Source organism: Phocoena sinus, chromosome 7, assembly GCF_008692025.1.
Source record: "Phocoena sinus isolate mPhoSin1 chromosome 7, mPhoSin1.pri, whole genome shotgun sequence".
NCBI lineage: Eukaryota > Metazoa > Chordata > Mammalia > Artiodactyla > Phocoenidae > Phocoena > Phocoena sinus.
The window spans coordinates 64044391-64064771 of record NC_045769.1 but is presented as its reverse complement, the minus strand read 5'-3'; the positions used below and the strand labels follow the sequence as shown (position 1 = coordinate 64064771).

The 20381-nt window shown below is 38.5% G+C and overlaps 1 protein-coding gene across 3 annotated transcripts in view; it reads right to left on the bottom strand.

The window, feature by feature from the left end:
• The window catches only part of ABCB11 (ATP binding cassette subfamily B member 11), an 84818-nt gene that overhangs the window by 25728 nt on the left and 38709 nt on the right, over positions 1–20381 (bottom strand). For 2 of the 3 annotated variants that reach the window (XM_032637578.1, XM_032637579.1), the window contains exons 12-17: positions 19601–19726; positions 18002–18205; positions 16248–16418; positions 15536–15737; positions 14541–14610; positions 10346–10448 (exon numbers count right to left, since the gene is read on the bottom strand). In XM_032637578.1, coding sequence (XP_032493469.1) covers positions 10346–10448; positions 14541–14610; positions 15536–15737; positions 16248–16418; positions 18002–18205; positions 19601–19726 — 876 coding nt within the window. Of the gene's footprint in view, positions 1–10345; positions 10449–14540; positions 14617–15535; positions 15738–16247; positions 16419–18001; positions 18206–19600; positions 19727–20381 lie in introns of all 3 variants that reach the window. The other variant, XM_032637577.1, reaches the window with a different exon arrangement.

Sequence of the window (20381 nt, the reverse complement as noted above, 5' to 3'; positions counted from 1 at the left end):
ATCTCCTATATATTCTACCTTTTTAGTTTCCCTAAAAGAGATGCCTAGATATCAGAGACTGGAACCTCTAGCCTGCAGGTTTCCCCTAATCCTACTCTTAATGTTGTCAGCATTGTAACTAAGATCTGACTCCATTTATGAGAGCCAAGAGTATAGCTTGGAGAGGAAGAGAAAACAGGCTGTAGTCATGGCTCTGTCACCAGCTAACTATGAGATGTTAGGTCAGACACCCCACTTAGAGTTTGGAAGGACAGACTTTTAAAACCATTTCCTGAAGTTTTTGGAGTCAAAACTCTAAGAGACCACAAGGTGGAGATAACTCCTTTATATAAGTAAAACTTTTGCACTGCCACAGAAGGTAGAACATCTCCCAATTAACAGGTCAGGTTAGAGCTTCTTCATCAAAATAAGAAAAAAAAAAAAATTTGCCAGTGCTTAATCTTACAGAATTTAGTTAACTATTAAAAAACTTTAAAATGTACTTGGATGAGAAAGTCCATACTTTAACCAAACAGGATTAAATTTTATTAACCCTGATTCTGTTGTTTACTTTTAAAAGATACTTAATTTTTAAATCAAAAAGATTCTAATATAATTATCCTACAAATGAGCAGTGTTAATATAAGCATAAGACCTTTATTCGCTTCAAGCTTTAGCAAAATTGCATTGGTGTCCCTGTCACTTTCTTCCTTTCTTCCTTTTCCTTCCTTAACTAGAGAGAGAAATCAGAGTGTCAACTTAATAAAATTACACTGGGTTATGGAACATTTTTGTTTCTCTAAAACTAATCTCTATATTTGATTTAGGTTTCCATTTATTTAAATATCTCCCTTCTGAGTTTTCCCTGCCTCATGAGAACTCTGGTAACATGATCTTCAGACCTCCAGGAAATCTGATTGTTCTCTGTAACAATGCTGAGCCATCTACCAGCTTCAACAAAAACAACAAAATTGAATTTTCTTTTCCTTCCTTCCTAATGCTCTTGCTTTTATTGTCGAATATTTACCCAGAAACTAGGGGGAAAAAATTAAAATGCAAAAATTGAATATGATTGGGACTTCCCTGGTGGCACAGTGGTTAAGAATCTGCCTGCTAATGCAGGGGATATGGGTTCAAGCTCTGGTCCGGGAAGATCCCACATGCTGCGGAGCAACTAAGCCTGTGTGCCACAACTACTGAAGCCTGTGTGCCTAGAGCCCGTGCTCCGCAACAAGAGAAGCCACTGCAATGAGAAGCCCAAGCACCACAACGAAGAGTAGCCCCTGCTTCCCTCAGCTAGAGAAAGCCCGTGCACAGCAACAAAGACCAAATGAAGAAGCTTCAAGATGGCAGAAGAGTAAGACGCAGAAATCACCCTCCTCTCCACAAATACATCAGAAATACATCTACATGTGGAACAACTCCTACAGAACACCTACTGAACGCTGGTAGAAGACCTCAGACCTACCAAAAGGCAAGAAACTCCCCAGGTACCTGGGTAGGACAAAAGAATAGGAGCGGGATCTGCACCAGTGGGAGGGAGCTGTGAAGGAGGAAAGGTTTCCACATACTAGGAAGCCCCTTCGCGGGCAGAGACTTCGGGTGGCGGAGGAGGGTAAGAAGCTTCGGAGCCGCAGAGGAAAACACAGCAACAGGGGTGCGGAGGGCAAAGTGGAGAGATACCCGCACAGAGGATCAGTGCTGACCGGCACTCACCAGCCCGAGAGGCTTGTCTGCTCACCTGCTGGGGCGGGCGGGGCTGGGAGCTGAGGCTCGGGCTTTGGTCGCAGCGCCGGGAGAGGACTGGGGTTGGCTGCGTGAACACAGCCTGAAGGGGCTAGTGTGCCACTGCTAGCCAGGAGGGAGTCTGGGGAAAAGTCTGGATCTGCCTAAGAGGCAAGAGACTTTGTCTTGCCTCTTTGTTTCCTGGTGCGCAAGGAGAGGGGATTAAGAGCGCCGCCTAAAGGAGCTCCAGAGACTGGCGTGAGCCACGGCTATCAGCGTGAACCCCAGAGACGGGCATGAGATACTAAGGCTGCTGCTGCCACCACCAAGAAGCCTGTGTGCAAGTATAGGTCACCATCCACACCTCCCCTCCCGGGAGCCTGTGCAGCCCGCCACTGCCAGGGTCCCGTGATCCAGGGACAGCCTCCCCGGGAGAACGCACAGCACACCTCAGGCTGGTGCAACGTCATGCCGGCCTCTGCTGCTGCAGGCTCGCCCAGCTTCCGTGCCCCTCCCTCCTCCCGGCCTGAGTGACCTAGAGCCCCCGAATCAGCTGCTCCTTTAACCTTGTCCTGTCTGAGCGAAGAACAGACACCCTCAGGCGACCTACACACAGAGGCGGGGCCAAATCCAAACCTGAATCCTGGGAGCTGTGCAAACAAAGAAGAGAAAGGGAAATTTCTCCCAGCAGCCTCAGGGGCAGCAGATTAAATCTCCACAATCAACCTGATGTACCCTCCATCTGTGGAATACATGAATAGACAACGAATCATCCCATATTGAGGAGGTGGACTCTGGAAGCAACGATATATATATATTTTTTTACCTTTTTCTCTTTTTGTGAGTGTGTATGTGTATGCTTCTGTGTGTGATTTTGTCTTTATAGCTTTGCTTTTACCATTTGTCCTAGGGTCCTGTCTGTCCGTTTTTTTAATCACTTAAAAATTTTCTTTCTTAATAATTATTTTTTATTTTAATAACTCTATCTTATTTTACTTTATTATATTTTATCTTCTTCTTTCTTTCTTTCTTTTTCTTCTCCCTTTATTCTGAGCCATGTGGAGGAAAGGGTCTTGGTGCTCCAGCCAGGCATCAGGGCTGTGCCTCTGAGGTGGGAGAGCCAAGTTCAGGACACTGGTTCACAAGAGACCTCCCAGTTCCACGTAATATCAAATGGCGAAAATCTCCCAGAGATCTCCATCTCAACGCCAAGACCCAGCTCCACTCAATGACCAGCAAGCTACAGTGCTGGACACCCTATGCCAAACAACTAGCAAGACAGGAACACAACCCCATCCATTAGCACAGAGGCTGCCTAAAACCATAATAAGGCCACAGACATCCCAAAACACACCACCAGACGTGGACCTGCCCACCAGAAAGACAAGATCCAGCTTCATCCACCAGAACATAGGCACTAGTCCCCTCCACCAAGAAGCCTACACAACCCACTGAACCAACCTTAGCCACCGGGGACAGACACCAAAAACAACGGGAACTACAAACATGCAGCCTGCGAAAAGGTGAACCCAAACACAGTAAGTTAAGCAAAATGAGAAGACAGAGAAACACACAGCAGATGAAGGAGCAAGGCAAAACTCCACCAGACCTAAGAAATGAAGAGGAAATAGGCAGTCTACCTGAAAAAGAATTCAGAATAATGATAGCAAAGATGATCCAAAATCTTGGAAATAGAATGGACAAAATGCAGGAAACATTTAACAAGGACCTAGAACTAAAGAGGAAACAAACAACGATGAACAACACAATAAATGAAATTAAAAATACTCTAAATGGGATCAATAGCAGAATAACTGAGGCAGAAGAATGGATAAGTGACCTGGAAGATAAAATAGTGGAAATAACTACTGCAGAGCAGAATAAAGAAACAAGAATGAAAAGAACTGACGACAGTCTCAGAGACCTCTGGGACAACATTAAACGCACCAACATTCGAATTACAGGGGTCCCAGAAGAAGAGGAGAAAAAGAAAGGGGCTGAGAAAATATTTGAAGAGATTAGAGTTGAAAACTTCCCTAATATGGGAAAGGAAATAGTTAATCAAGTCCAGGAAGCACAGAGAGTCCCATACAGGATAAATGCAAGGAGAAACATGCAAAGACATATATTAATCAAACTATCAAAAATTAAATACGAATAACAAATATTAAAAGCAGCAAGGGAAAAACAACAAATAACACAAAAGGGAATCCCCATAAGGTGAACAGCTGATCTTTCAGCAGAAACCCTGCAAGCCAGAAGGGAGTGGCAGGACATATTTAAAGTGATGAAGGAAAAAAACCTAAACCAAGATTACTCTACCCAGCAAGGATTTCATTCAGATTTGATGGAGAAATTAAAACCTTTACAGACAAGCAAAAGCTAAGAGAACTCAGCACCACCAAACCAGCTTTACAACAAATGCTAAAGGAACTTCTCTAGGCAGGAAAAACAAGAGAAGGAAAAGACCTACAATAACAAACCCAAAACAATTAAGAAAATGGGAATAGGAAAATACATATCGATAATTACCTTAAATGTAAATGGATTAAATGCTCCAACGAAAAGACATAGATTGGCTGAATGGATACAAAAACAAGACCTGTATATATGCTGTCTGCAAGTGACCCACTTCAGACCTAGGGACACATACAGACTGAAAGTGAGGGTATGGAGAAAGATAGTCCATGCAAATGGAAATCAGAAGAAAGCTGGAGTAGCAATTCTCACAGCAGAAAAAATAGACTTTAAATAAAGACTATTACAAGAGACAAAGAAGGACACTACATAATCATCAAAGGATCAATCCAAGAAGAAGTTATAACAATTGTAAATATTTATGCACCCAACATAGGAGCATCTTAATACATAAGACAAATACTAACAGCCATAAAAGGGGAAATCAACAGTAACACAATCATAGTAGGGGAATTTAACACCCCACTTTCACCAATGGACAGATCATCCAAAATGAAAATAAATAAGGAAACACAAGCTTTAAATGATACATTAAACAAGATGGACTTAATTGATATTTATAGGACATTCCATCCCAAAACAACAGAATACACATTCTGCTCAAGTGCTCATGGAACATTCTCCAGGATAGATCATATCTTGGGTCACAAATCAAGCCTTGGTAAATTTAAGAAAATTGAAATTGTATCAAGTATCTTTTCTGACCACAATGCTATGAGACTAGATATCAATTACAAGAAAAAATCTGTAAGAATTACAAACACATGGAGGCTAAATAACACACACCTTAATAACCAAGACATCACTGAAGAAATCAAAGAAGAAATCAAAAAATACCTAGAAACAAATGATAATGAAAACACGATGACCCAAAACCTGTGGGATGCAGCAAAAGCAGTTCTAAGAGGGAAGTTTATAGCAATACAATCCTACCTTAAGAAACAAGAAACATCTCAAACAAACAACCTAACCTTACACCTAAAGCAATTAGAGAAAGAAGAACAAAAATACTCCAAAGTTAGAAGAAGGAAAGAAATCATAAAGATCAGATCAGAAAAAAATGCAAAAGAAATTAAGGAAACAATAGCAAAGATCAATAAAACTAAAAGCTGGTTTTTGAGAAGATAAACAAAATTGATAAACCATTAGCCAGACTCATCAAGAAAAAAGGGAGAATATTCAAATCAATAGAATTAGACATGAAAAAGGAGAAGTAACAACTGACGCTGCAGAAATACAAAGGATCATGAGAGATAACTACAAGCAACTCTATGCCAATAAAATGGACAACCTGGAAGAAATGGACAAATTCTTAGAAATGCACAACCTTCCGAGACTGAACCAGGAAGAAATAGAAAATATGAACAGACCAATCACAAGCACTGAAATTGAAACTGTGATTAAAAATCTTCCAACAAACAAAAGCCCAGGACCAGGTGGCTTCACAAGTGAATTCTATCAAACATTTAGAGAAAAGCTAACACCTATCCTTCTCAAACTCTTCCAAAATATAGCAGAGGGAGGAACACTCCCAAACTCATTCATTCTACGAGGCCACCATCACTCTGATACCAAAACCAGACAAAGAGTTCACAAAGAAAGAAAACTACAGGCCAATATCACTGATGAGCATAGATGCAAAAATCCTCAACAAAATACTAGCAAACAGAATCCAACAGCACATTAAAAGGATCATACACCATGATCAAGTGGGGTTTACTCCAGGAATGCAAGGATTCTTCAATATACGCAAATCAATCAACATAATACATGTTGCTCAATAGATGCAGAGAAAGCTTTTGACAAAATTCAACACCGATTTATGATAAAAACCCTGCAGAAAGTAGGCATAGAGGGAACTTTCCTCAACATAATAAAGGTCATATATGACAAACCCATAGCCAACATCGTCCTCAATGGTGAAAAACTGAAAGCATTTCCATTAAGATCAGGAACAAGACAAGGTTGCCCACTCTCACCACTCTTATTCAACATAGTTTTGGAAGTTTTAGCCAAAGCAATTAGAGAAGAAAAAGAAATAAAAGGAATCCAAATTGGAAAAGAAGAAGTAAAGCTGTCACTGTTTGTAGATGACATGATACTATACATAGAGAATCCTAAAGATGCTACCAGAAAACTACTAGAGCTAATCAATGAATTTGGTAAAGTAGCAGGATACAAAATTAATGTACAGAAATTTCTTGCATTCCTATATACTAATGATGAAAAATCTGAAAGAGAAATTAAGGAAACACTCCCATTTACCATTGCAACAAAGAGAATAAAATATCTAGGAATAAACCTACCTAAGGAGACAAAAGACCTGTATGCAGAAAATGATAAGACACTGATGAAAGAAATTAAAGATGATAAAAATAGATGGAAAGATATACCATGTTCTTGGATTGGAAGAATCAACAATCTGAAAATGACTCTACTACCCAAAGCAATCTACAGATTCAATGCAATCCCTATCAAGCTACCACTGGCATTTTTCACAGAACTAGAATAAAAAATTTCACAATTTGTATGGAAACACAAAACACCCCAAGCAGCCAAAGCAATCTTGAGAAAGAAAAACAGAGCTGGAGGAATCATGCTCCCTGATTTCAGACTTTACTGCAAAGCTACAGTAATCAAGACAGTATGGTACTGGCACATAAAAAGAAATATAGATCAATGGAACAGGATAGAAAGCCCAGAGATAAACCCACGCACATATGGTCACCTTATCTTTGATACAGGAGGCAAGAATATACAGTGGAGAAAAGACAGCCTCTTCAATAAGTGGTGCTGGGAAAACTAGACAGCTACATGTAAAAGAATGAAATTAGAACATTCCCTAACACCATACACAAAAATAAACTCAAAATGGATTAAAGACCTAAATGTAAGGCCAGACACTATCAAACTCTTAGTGGAAAACATAGGCAGAACACTCTATGACATAAATCACAGCAAGATCCTTTTTGACCCACCTCCTAGAGAAATGGAAATAAAAACAAAAATAAACAAATGGGACCTAATGAAACTTAAAAGCTTTTGCACAGCAAAGGAAACCATAAACAAGATGAAAAGACAACCCTCAGAATGGGAGAAAATATTTGCAAATGAAGCAACTGACAAAGGATGCATCTCCAAAATATACAGGCAGCTCATGCAGCTCAGGATCAAAAAAACAAACAACCCAATCCAAAAATGGGCAGAAGATCTAACTAGATATTTCTCCAAAGAAAATATACAGATTGCCAACAAACACATGAAAGAATGGTCAACATCATTAATCACGAGAGAAATGCAAATCAAAACTACAATGAGATATCATCTCACACCGGTCAGAATGGCCATCATCAAAATATCTACAAACAGTAAATGCTGGAGAGGGTGTGGAGAAAAAGGAACCCTCTTGCACTGTTGGTGGGAATGTAAATTGATACAGCCACTATGGAGAACAGTATGGAGGTTCCTTAAAAAACTAAAAATAGAACTACCATATGACCCAGCTATCCCACTACTGGGCATATACCCTGAGAAAAGCAGAATTCAAAAAGAGTCATGTAGCAAAATGTTCATTGCAGCTCTATTTACAATAGCCAGGACATGGAAGCAACCTAAGTGTCCACCGACAGATGAATGGATAAAGAAGATGTGGCACATATATACAATGGAATATTACTCAGCCATAAAAAGGAATGAAACTGAGTTATTTGTAGTGAGGTGGATGGACCTAGAGACTGTAATGCAGAGTGAAGTAAGTCAGAAAGAGAAAAATAAATACCGTATGCTAACACATATATATGGAATGTAAAAAAAAGAAAAGAAATGGTCAGGGGCTTCCCTGGTGGCGCAGTGGTTGAGAGTCTGCCTGCCAATGCAGGGGACACGGGTTCGTGCCCTGGTCCGGGAAGATCCACATGCCGTGGAGCGGCTGGGCCCATGAGCCATGGCCGCTGAGCCTGCGCGTCCAGAGCCTGTGCTCCACAACGGGAGAGGCCACAGCAGTGAGAGGCCCGCGTACCGAAAAAAAAAAAAAAAGATGAAAAGAACCTAGGGGCAAGACAGGAATTAAGATGCAGACCTACTAGAGAATGGACTTGAGGATACAGGGAGGGGGAAGGGTAAGCTGGCACAAAATGAGAGAGTGGCATGGACATATATACACTGCCGAATGTAAAATAGATAGCTAGTGGGAAGCAGCCGCATGGCAGAGGGAGATCAGCTTGGTGCTTTGTGACCACCTAGAGGGTTGGGATGGGAGGGTGGGAGGGAGGGAGATGCAAGAGGGAAGAAATATGGGGACATATGTATTTGTATAACTGATTCACTTTGTTATAAAGCAGAAACTAATGCACCATTTTAAAGCAGTGATACTCTAATAAAGATGTTTAAAAAAAAAGACCAAATGCAGCCAAAAATAAATAAATAAAATAAATAAATTTATTTTAAAAAATTGAATACGATTCAATGTTATGCTATGTTTGAAACGTCAGGGTAGTGTTTCGTTCCTTCTCCCTTGAAGCTTATTAAACTCCTTACATAATGCATCTTGTAGTTATGAGTGGCAGCATCATGGACATAAATGAAGAACCTGTTTCTAGAACTAGAAGAGGTGCTGAGTCCTTAATTGCAAGATGCAGTAAGCAACCATGCTTGCTAAACATTTTCTCTCACTGGATTCATCCTTCTGCTCCTGAGACAAGGTGTTCTTCTATGAAATTTATTTAAACCAACTCTATTAGATATTGAGACCTCTATCTATTTATTATCAATATATTAAAGCCAAAAGAGAGCCTTAATAATCCTTCCATCATAGTTATAAGATTGTTAAGTAGTACTTTATTCCAAATTTGGCATTGTGAATCAGTGTTTATAATTACTCCCAAAATGGATTCTCATACTGAAATTCTTTAAAGACAATTTAAAATTACATCATGTACAATGGATGTGCTTGTAATTAAAATATTCTCTGACTCATTTTCTTTATATATCTTGTGGTTTGGACCTTATTTTACTATAAAAATTTAATTTTTCATCCTAGTTTTAAAATCCCTTGATGTCCTACTATGTGCAGCTCTGTAACTAAACAGAAAGATCAAAGAGTCTGTAGATCATGGGCAGGTTGGAACGGGACTCAACAGATTCTAGGTTTACATGTGTCAAATAAACAGAAATGTTTGCTAGGTCACATGGTTACCAAATAAAGGACCTTCCGGTTAGGTTTGACAGAGCTATTCTCAGGGCAAGGCAAGGTGCCCAAGTTGATACAATCATAAATAATATATAGTCGCCAACTTTAAGAAGCTTATAATTTAGTAACAGGATAAGACAACATGACCTGAAATAAGCCTCAATAAGAAAACTGCCATGAAAAGATTCAAATGAAGAGTAATGGGGGATCGAAAATGGGAGTATCAGGGCTGAAGAATGAAGTTCAGGGATTAAGCAAGGATTTGAGAAGGAGGGATGGTCACCTTATGTGAAAGTTAGACTGTACCCACCACAGCAATAGACATCCTGATGAAGAAAATTTAATATTGTTATATGTGTTGATTCTTCTCCTATCTCTTTCATTTTTATGTTGTTTTGAATGATGTTAAAATTAATAGTGTTAATTTGAAATGCACTCTTAAACAATTATTATAAAATTGTATGAACTGAACAAATGCCCATAAAACCTAATCAGTCCCCATTAATTTAAAATTTGTGATAACTTGTATATCAAATATTTCTGTTGTCAAACACTTTTGCCAAGGTTACTATAATTTAAGAAGGAGATTTAAAATTTTATAAAAATAGTTTTCAGATACCCTTAAAAATTTTTAAAGGATACCTACACAATCAAATAATCTGCTAAGTACCTGTAATTTGCTTGTGTTTATTAGAATGGTTCATCTAAGAACTATCAATTAAGCCTTAATAGCTCAGTTTTAGTTACCATGTATTCTTAAAAGTATCTAATTAATTTGTGCTTCTTTTAAAATATCATGTAAAACATTATGTAAAATTTAGAGTTTCCATCAGGTCTTAGTGGAGTCTCCCATTTAGTTTGACTTAGTGAAATAATACTAGATAAAGGCCTTGAAAACTCATCTTTGCTTAAAGGGCATACAGTAGTCTCCAGGAGAGACTTCTTCCATCCCCCCATGAGCGATCGGTACCTGACCTTTCTGTCCTCTTCATAAGTAGACTTATGATCTACAAGTGCTAATGGTGGTTCAGGTCCCAGGTAAGAAAGCTGAGACTTGGACCGTTGCCGGATGGAAGCTCTGTAAGTAAACAGAAAGATGAATTAGCCTATAAATTATGGGCAGGTTGGAACAGGACTCAGCTGGTTCCGAGTTTACATCACTTGTGTCAAATGAACAGAAATGTTTGCTAGGTTACATGGTAACCAGATAAGGGAGCTTCCTGATCAAGTTTGATAGAGCTATTCTTAAGGCAAAGCTAATCAGTTTGGTTGCTGTGGACAGCAGGCTAGACCCTGATTCAGAGTATAACCGAGGAGGGAGAAAGAGAAGGGGGGCAAAGTTGTTCAACTAGTCCACCAAAAGAAGGTCCAAGACTCAAATCCATTCCAAACCCACATGGTTCTACTAATTGCTATAATGGCAATGGTCCATCACTGTTACCTCCCTTCTGTTTGTAGGTTGTAGTTTTGTTATCTCTCCTTCTCTCCCTCTCTCTCTTTCTCTTTCACCCTGATGTTTGCTTTAGCATAATGCCACCTGGATACAAATGGACCAGTAGGAGGAAAGAGGGCCACTAGTGAGGTTTTCTCCAGGCTATATACTGCCCATAGGGATGGATTCAGTTAACAAATCTCTTATTGAAATATAATTTAACTTGGTGTGTTCATTCATTCACTCGACAGAAGCTTACCATGCACCTACAACATGCAAACCAGTGCCAGGTGCTTTGGGGGATACAAAGACTGGTCAATTACAGACTTCTCCCTAAGGGGCTTTATAGAAGAGCAGTGCATGCATCCAACCCTGATGTAAGGGAGAATGTGGTAAGTGCTATAAGGCAGATTTAAATAAACAGTATGGAAATTTAAAGGAAAAAGGAATGTATGTCAGGTGTTACCATAAAAGATTTCACAGAGGAGGTGGTTAAAGTAGGTTCTGGGTATCTGTAGGCTGGAGGGAAGAGCATTGCTGATTGACAGAACAGTATAAAGAGAAGCATGGAGACAGAGTTACTAGTTATATATACTTAGTATAGAGCAGATACAGGAAGTAATTGATTCAAATTGTTTTGTATTTTCCCTGAGATTTCTGGGAAGGAGACTCCTGCTCTCCTCTAGATTAAACTTGAAAGTATGTGACACTGGAAGCTGTTGGCAATTATGTCAAGGAAAGAAGCTTCCTGAAAAATGAATGCTGAAAAATAAGTAGAGCAGAGAAGGAAAGAGAAAGAAACTGTAAGTATCTTGGACAAATCATCGAAGCCCCAGCCTTACTTGATGCCAAAGCCTCCTTGGACTATTTATTGAGTTATGTTAACTTATTCTTTCCCTTTAAAGGTTAAACCAGGTTGACTTAGGTTTTCAGCCATTTGCAAATAGAGTCTTAAGTGATAAAGGCAATCCTGAAGACTTGAGAGGATAGAAGTTACACTATCAAAGCACTTTATCTGAAGAAGTACGGCGTAAAGACAATGATTTAGAGATGAGGAGACCTGCATCGGCTGTGGTAGTGTGATCTAGATGGAGCTATTCATAAGTCTCTCTCTGTCATCCGTATGCAGGTGAAGTTAGACTAAAACAAATACCAAGGTGGTGCCTGCCTATTATTGATGCTCATCTAGCCTTCTTGAGAAGGCAGCAACGCATCAACTGCATGACTCTAATTTGTTCCCATGTTCTGTTGATGGCATCGCCGTCCCCTTAGTCACCAGGTTCAACAGGCGCATTTATGTCAAGTCCTCCATCTTCCTTGCTCTTGCTCAAACTATTGCCAAGTCTCACTGTGATCAGGCATGAAACCACACCTCACCCCGATTCCCTGCTACCACACTGGCCTCCGGGACACCCCAATCCCCTCCCACTTGGCCTGAAACTCTGCAGCAATAGAGTCATCTCCTTAAGTTAGGTTAACTAAGCTTGAGAGGTCATCTCCCAAAAGTGTGAGAAATAGGTATGTGTCAGCTAGAGAGAGCAGAGTGCATGACAGGGCTGAGACTTAAGGTTGTGGGCCTAAATAGAAACTCAGAGCAGTAGAAGCCAAGGTAGGAGTATGTGCAGAAGAAGAGGGCATCAAAATATAGCTGCCTACAGCCCAGTTCTGAGCATGGAAGACCTTGATCCTCGTCCCCTCAAATTTCTACTATTTCATCTTATATTTCTTAAATCTCTCTTTCTCTCATTCCCTGTTGCCCACCATTCCACCTGTCTAGCATAAGCTGTCCCAGTGAGACCATGGGCAGTAAGAGTGTGAGACAGGGGCCTGACCTGCCCCCTCTGGCCTGCCATAAACACCAGCATTAGAATTCTATCACACCCCTTTTCAGAAACCTACAACATCTGCCCCTCCCTTCCTCAGAAGCTGAGTGCCACTTCCCACCACAATAAAAACAGCTAATTTGGGAATATATGTTCTCTCTGTCAACATTATTATTTAAGAAATTACTGTCATCCATGAAATTGCTCTTGAACCTAAAATACATCACTAAAAAGAGACTTAGGCATCAGAAGGACTGAAGCCAAGGAAATATGATACAAATGAACATTTCAATGAGTCATCTAAAAAAAACGATCTGTCAGCATACACAATAAGATATTTTTAACAGACCTTCTTACTCAAACTTATAAATCTTTCTCTGCAGGAGGTTAATAGCTACTTTCTGTGTATAGGTGGTATTTCTGTGTTTCTCTTCCCAGTCACCCAGATGGAGAATTTGTGAGAACTAATAGCTAAATAGGAAATATTTATATTAAAAATGGTTATCTGTTCCTAATAGTAAACTGTAAGTAAACTATGTAGAATGGGAAAAATTTTGTTCATCTGAAAAATTAAGAAAATATTAATTTTCTTGTTGACATGACCATGAGATACATCTCTTTGCAACCTTTAATTTAGTGATCAAAAGAGTTGCCTAGTCATTTTCTGTGTTTAAGAAGTTAGTTGGTATCTTCAGATTGTGATTCTAATGACCTTTATAATTTTTTTTCTTCCAATCAGAAAAAAAGCTGGTTAAACATAATACCAGATGTCTATAAAAATTGCCTAACATTTTTGGCAATTTTTATATCTTTTATTTTACAGAGAAACATGAAGCTATTGCTTTATTACTTTCCAAATTCAAAAAATTCAACAAAACTAGCATTTCTTAGAATTTTTCTGAATAGACTTGTTCTTAAAAGGAAAAATAAAAATCAGTGAATATTAAAAATAAGTAAATCTGTGTTTGAACTACTTGGAGTTGTTACCTGAATATTATATTTTAAGCTTCTTTAACCATTTTTCAATAAACAATTAGCTGCCTTGAATGAGCAAGTCCTAAACTGAGTCTTTGTCCAGAGCACAGCCTTGAATTAAATGTCCTAGAAATGGTAAACTCCATGGTGGAGAAATATGCTGTCAGTCTGTTGCCTACAAATAGTTTCCTACCTTAAGAAAAAAAGATCCTGAATAACATTTTCACAAATATAGACAAATACTCCTCGGCAGAATTATTCTTAATACATAGACTTTTAACATTAAAGGAACTATTTTTTAAAAACTTTTAAACCAGAATGCAAAGCTAGATTTATAGTCTTGTAACATAGCATGCTCCAAAAATATGCTTTGGAAGTCAATGCCCATGTATTGATCTAGGGGAAAAAAAATTCATGTTTAGGAAAATTCTCTTTAAACGCCAGACAATGACTCTCTTATTTCATCTAGTTAAAGAATGATTTGACTTTGGATGGGTAACTCTGGGAGCAGAAATATTTGTAATTCAATTACAGCTCAGCAGGTTGAAGAATGAAGCTAAAGGCATCAATTTGAACTCCCTTTAAGACAGTGCTTCATACCACAGTTAGCTTTGGGAGACAAGTCTGAAGAGACTTTTTTAAAATCCCCTTTCTAAGCTTAATAAACAACGTTTTAACTACAGATTATCTTTATCATGACCCCTACCCTCAATAAAATGAGAAGCCAAATTTAAACAGAAAATCTCTATGAATTGGAGACAGAAATGTCAATATAGCAAGCAAGGATTCATTTGCATGTTCATTATTACACAAGACCTGGGGCTGTGCTTAAGTAAGGGCTCTCCAGGTTGTACCTGAGGTATTGCCAGAGGATCTTAGCTGCAGTGGGCTCCTAAGAACATCTGAAAACTTTAAAATCTGCCCTGTGACTTGAGCTTACCTTAAGCTAGCTTGGTAGCTCCCTCTGCTAAAGGTCTGTTTTCTCTCAAGTAAGGTATCTTCAGTTTCATCTTTTCCTATTCAACACAACACAAGTGATCCCTTAGTGTATACAATAAACAGAACCATATCAAAATAAAATTATTATTTACTATATTTCCCTAGCATATCATTACTATGTCTGATGCTAAAACAGTCTATTAACTTTATTGCAATAAATGAAAGTTAGCACTTGTCCAGCACATTCTAACAAAAACAACAACAAAAAAATCAAAATACTGAGCAAGATTGAATCTTTTGAACTATATGATAGCCTATGTGTTATCACCACAGAAATAGAAAATCTATAGATATAGCTGATATGAACCACAAAAAAACTTATGAGAAGCCTACTAGAGGTGGCAAAAAAAAAAAAAAGATAGACGTACCAAGTTAAAAAACAAAACCAAAACTTTTCAGAATAAATCACATGTGTTAAACGTATACAGTCATTTTACCCAATAGCATTCACAAATCCAGACGTGATATGGTACAGAAAGTATGGAATGTTTGGTTAACGTAGGTTGAGGTAAACCACCAAACCTGAAAATTCAGATTGAAAAAGAGAAGGTACACTAGGGCCTGAAGTATCTATCTACATTAGTGAAAATAAGCATAAACCTTTTTAGCCATTGGTTAATTCACTCAGCCAACTAGAGGAGAGCTCCTACTGAGTGCAGGACACTCTAGGAAGACTCTCCTATTTGCAAACTGTGAGGGAAAAAAGGGATGGAATTGAAAGTTCTTCCACAAAAGACCTGTGTTTTAGCTCTATGACTTGATCAATAAATAAACCTCCTGAGCATTGTTCTTTCCTTTATCATCTATATAATGTCTCCCAAGGCTTTGAGAAGAACAAATAAGATACTGTATATTAAAATGCATAGAAATCCAAAAAACATTATATATAGCTAACTATTTAATATAATGTACAAGCATAATGGAAAAGGCACTTGCCCTTTATGTCTTTTTCATTAAAGGCTTGATCTCCTTGACTTTGCAAAGTCATTAGAGTGAAGTAAACTCCTTTCCTTTCCAACAGTTCTTCATGGGTGCCTCTTTCCACTGCTGTACCACGTTCAAAACCAATAATGACGTCTGCAGCTCTAACCGTGGATAGGCGATGAGCGACAGAAATGATTGTGAGCCCATGCTGAACCTGTAAGAGTGTACAGTGCACAGTTAAGCCAGACTGTAAGACAGAGCTGACACTGACATTTGGGCAGTCTCTGAATCCACAAGTAAGGCAGAGCCTCAGTTCCTGGGAAGATCCTTAAATAGGCTGTACAGACATTAGAAAATGCCAGCGTGCTTTCTTGTGGCTAATAAACGCCATCACATCACATCACACCAATCAGCAACTTGTCCGGTTGCTGCTCTTAATCAACAGCTGAAAACCAAAATGGAAATTTCTTAAATCACATATTTTATGTTAGACTTAACAAGATTTAAAATTTTACATGTGCAGCTTTTAGAAGCACATCATAATGTCTTCCATTCAACTGTAAGGAACATAGTGGGGAGCCAATATGTTCCAGATGGATACACTGACCCATGTAGTCCTTCTCTGTCCCTCTTTCTGTCTCTCCTCTCTCCACAGCTGCCTTTCCTACAGCAACACAAGAATTTCCACACAGACTTATGAAAGGAACTCAGACTTTCAACAAACCTTACTCAGTGCCTCTTGCACCATGGCTTCACTCTCATTGTCCAGTGCCGAGGTGGCCATGTCCAAAAGTAGGATCTTCGGGTTTCGGACAAGGGCTCTAGCAATGGCTAGTCTTTGTTTCTGGCCACCACTCATCTGGCCTCCTCCTTCTCCAACAACAGTGTCAAATTGCTAGGAAGAAGGTGACATCAGTAATGAAGAGGAAGAATTTGAAGGATCCTGACCGATTCTTTACAAAGGTCCTTTCTAGCTTCCTCCTCAAGCATGAATTTTCACAGGTCCGCCTTTCACTTAAAAAGACTCTTTCCTGAAACAGGATATTATCTAATCAATATTTGTGTATAAAATTAAGATATTGATTTATCCTTTCATTCTGGGATGTAAAAATGTTTCTCTTTAGCTCAACTTCAAATAAAATGTTTCCACCACAATAAAAGTGGATCAGGGTCCTGAAAATCCATCTTAGAGGATTAGAGCATGTATCAAAGCATTGTCTCTTTTCTCTAGCTAGACAACACAGGAAAACACAACGCTAAAACTGTCTATATGTTATGAATGAAAGATCAAAGTAGCTTTAAAATCATTATCATGAATAGCAAACAGTGACTGAGTATCTTGCATGTCTAGCGTTATACTGGAATCTCACAATGGGGCATTGTGGTCAGACTTTTATCTTGCTTATTATTAGCCAACATGAGTTGAGCACCTACCATGTAGAAAGCATGAATCTGAGCCCTCTACACATATCATCATATTTAGTCCTCACAGATGCCACATGAGGTAGGTACTATTATTCTGCTCAACTGATGCATAAGGAAATACTGGGGCCTGAGGGGGCAAAGTAACTTGCCCAAGTTCATAAGGCTTGCAAGTAGAGAAGCTGGGATTTGTACGGAGGCAGACTGATTCTAAAGCTTTATACTTTTTAACCACTAGACTATATAATACTCACAGCTGAAATCCTATTCCTACAAACATTTTAGAAGGCTGAGTAGGAAGTATTCTAGAGCACGGACTCTGGAGCCAGACCACCTGGATGAGATCCTTGTCTCTCCTGCCTTGAGCAAGTGACTTGATCTCTTGGAACCTCAATTCTCCATCGGTAGATGCGGATAATAATAGTAGCTGCCTGACAGGATGATTGTGAGAGTTAAATGAATTAACAGATGTAAAGTGCTTAGAACAGTGCCTGATATGTAGTAAGCACTAACTATGTGTAAACTAGCAATAATAACTCTTCCATTGAGCAGACCATTGGCCGCAAAATCCGTACAAGTATATTACTAGGGAGTTGGTTTTTGTTGTCGTGTTGTATAAAATGAAGATAAATGAGGAGATTTTGAATATGTGAGATACAATACTGAAGACACAGTATTAGCTGCCCAAGCACAAGAAAATTAAAGAGCAGTGACAATGATAGCCATCAAAAGGGCATTGTGAAAGTTACTGCCACATGACAAACTTATCATCCGCTTAGACAAATGCTTAACAGACAGAATAAGGAAATTGTATCTGGGTCAAAGTAGCTTTTAAAAGAAAGCTACCCCAGTTTGGTAGGTTTTTAATATATTAACAACAATATATTTTCAGACAAAGGGGAGAAACTCAAGATACATTTCTGGGCATAAAATTAAAACATGACATTAAGATTTTAGTAATTTAGGAATCAAATGAAAAGAAATGCACATTACTGTGTAATTTTTTTGCCTTCTATGACTTCTGAGTTTCCCTCTGGAATGAGAGGCTAGGGATACCTGTGGCAGGTCCATGATGAAGCTGTAGGCATTGGCTTCCTTGGCAGCTCGGACTATATCTTCCATCGTTGCATCTTCTCTGCCATAGCGAATATTCTCTGCAATGGTGGTGGAAAACAAAACAGGCTCTTGCTCCACTATCCCGATCTGAGCTCTAAGCCACTGAATGTTAAGAGAGCGAATGTCATGGCCATCCAAGGTCACCTAGAGAACAAGAATACAAGGTCACTTCTCTTGGAATCCTTCAGAGTTCTGAGTCATACTACTAGGCTGTACTTGACCTATGGGGAGAAAAAAAAGAGACCAACGAGATCGTAAAAGAAACAATTCCGCTTACAATGTGGCTGTTAATATAAGGATGACAACATAAATTGAAATCAAGTATAGCTGTAGGACAATTCACTGTAGAAACACAATTGGTATAAAGCTCACTTGATATAGTTTAACATGATTGGCCCAGGAGTAGAAAAGTTTTTAATTCCTTAATAAAGAGTAGAGTCAGTTATTCACCATACTTTGAATATTTTTATCTTTTGACTTGAGGCCAAAATGAACTTCAAAAGACACAATGAAAATAAGCAATGATCTCTATCTTGTATATATATGTTTAGAACAAAATCTTACTTTCTGGCCAGACTCATCAAATGACACTTGGCTGTTCAAAAGCAATTGAAACTGTAAATGTGATAAGTAAATAAATATTACTGTTAGAAAAAAGTAAAAATTTTACATCAAGAAAACATGATTTCTATATATTCAGAACATAGTTATGGTGGTATGTAGCAAAGAATACCCAATCAGAGAACAAAGTGTCTGTGAAGAAAGAGAACCCTATCACATTTGCCATGTCACTCTGACAGTACATGCATTATATAGAGCTCATTGCATGGAAGTCATTTAATATACAGTCAAAAGATCCTATCTAAAGGCATCAAGGAGATGTTGACAAGAATGATTTTGAGGCAGAGTGAAAAGAGCATAGCCTTTGGCATCCAACAGATCTGGGTTCAGATCTCAATCTCTCTCCTTCCTCATTTGCAAAATGGGCATATTTATCTTTGGAGGTCACTGTGAAAATAAGTGATGATTTTCATAAAGCACTTGACATATAATATTGATAAATAGCAACTATTAATATTTTTTTTTAGTTTCAATCTATGTTGATAGTCAGACAAACACAAGGAGAAAGAAACAGTAGTTTTTTAACCTAACTTCTCAAAGCAATAATCGAGAGCTGTTCTCTGTTAATTCTGGTCATGAAAGCTTTCTTATACTTAGCGTTTGGAGAACCTTAGGGAACAATAATAATTTTGTTACAATAAGAAGAAAGAAATGGAAATGTTCCCTCACTGAAGAGGCAGCAATACCATTTTGAATGTATCTGCACATTCAGTTGCATCACTGAGCATATGGGCTGGTTATTTATCGAACACAACCACCATGGAGGGAATAAGTCCAGTTGGTTCCGTCAAAAATCATTGTCAACTATGCAGATGTCAGGATGGTCTCTGTGTATGCTAGGCCTTTGTGTCTGACCAATGTATAGCCATTTGCAATTTCCTATCCCCGTGGATTAAGAAGTTTCTAGAAAATACCCACCATGCCTTCACTGGGGTCATAGAATCGCTGAATGAGCTGCAGTGCTGTGCTTTTCCCAGCTCCACTGGATCCTACCATAGCTGTCATTTCCCCTGATTTAATGACCATGCTTAAGTTATTTAAAATCTGCAGAGAAAGGAAAAGACCAATGTTCAGATTGCTGTCAATTAGGCTACAAGTTAGAATGCTTTGTGAGGACACTGTGTATGTGTTTACTTATGCCCTCACAGCAATATCCACTGATTTCCCTCAATAACCAGAAAAATTAGTAAATAATGCCTAGGATGTGGTTTTAGCATTTAGCACATTACTTAGTAATAAACTGATAGCTGTAACCAACAAATAAAACACTGTTGAAGTAAATAAGCCAGGCCGAATTTGAAAAGTATGTTCTAGAATCTAATTTAAAATGTTTCTGACACGTCAGGATACCTCAAGGAGACTGTCCCAGTTAGCTTAGGGGAGAAAGCCACTTAGCAGTAGAAGACTTTATTAAAACAAACTACTGGCATTGGGGATAGAAGATAAAACAGAAATGACATAAATGTATTTCAATTCAACCGGTATTTGCTGAACAGCTATTATGAACTAGCTCTGAACAGATATTATAAATGAAGCTTTCAGTCATCTGTTCAAAAATCTTTACTGAGTAACTACTACCTTGTGATCTATATTTCACAAAGCACTTTTACATATGTTGACATTTAATGTTTTTATATATATATATATACATATAGTGCTACATTACAGTAATCAAAAATATACTTCAGAAATGTTATCA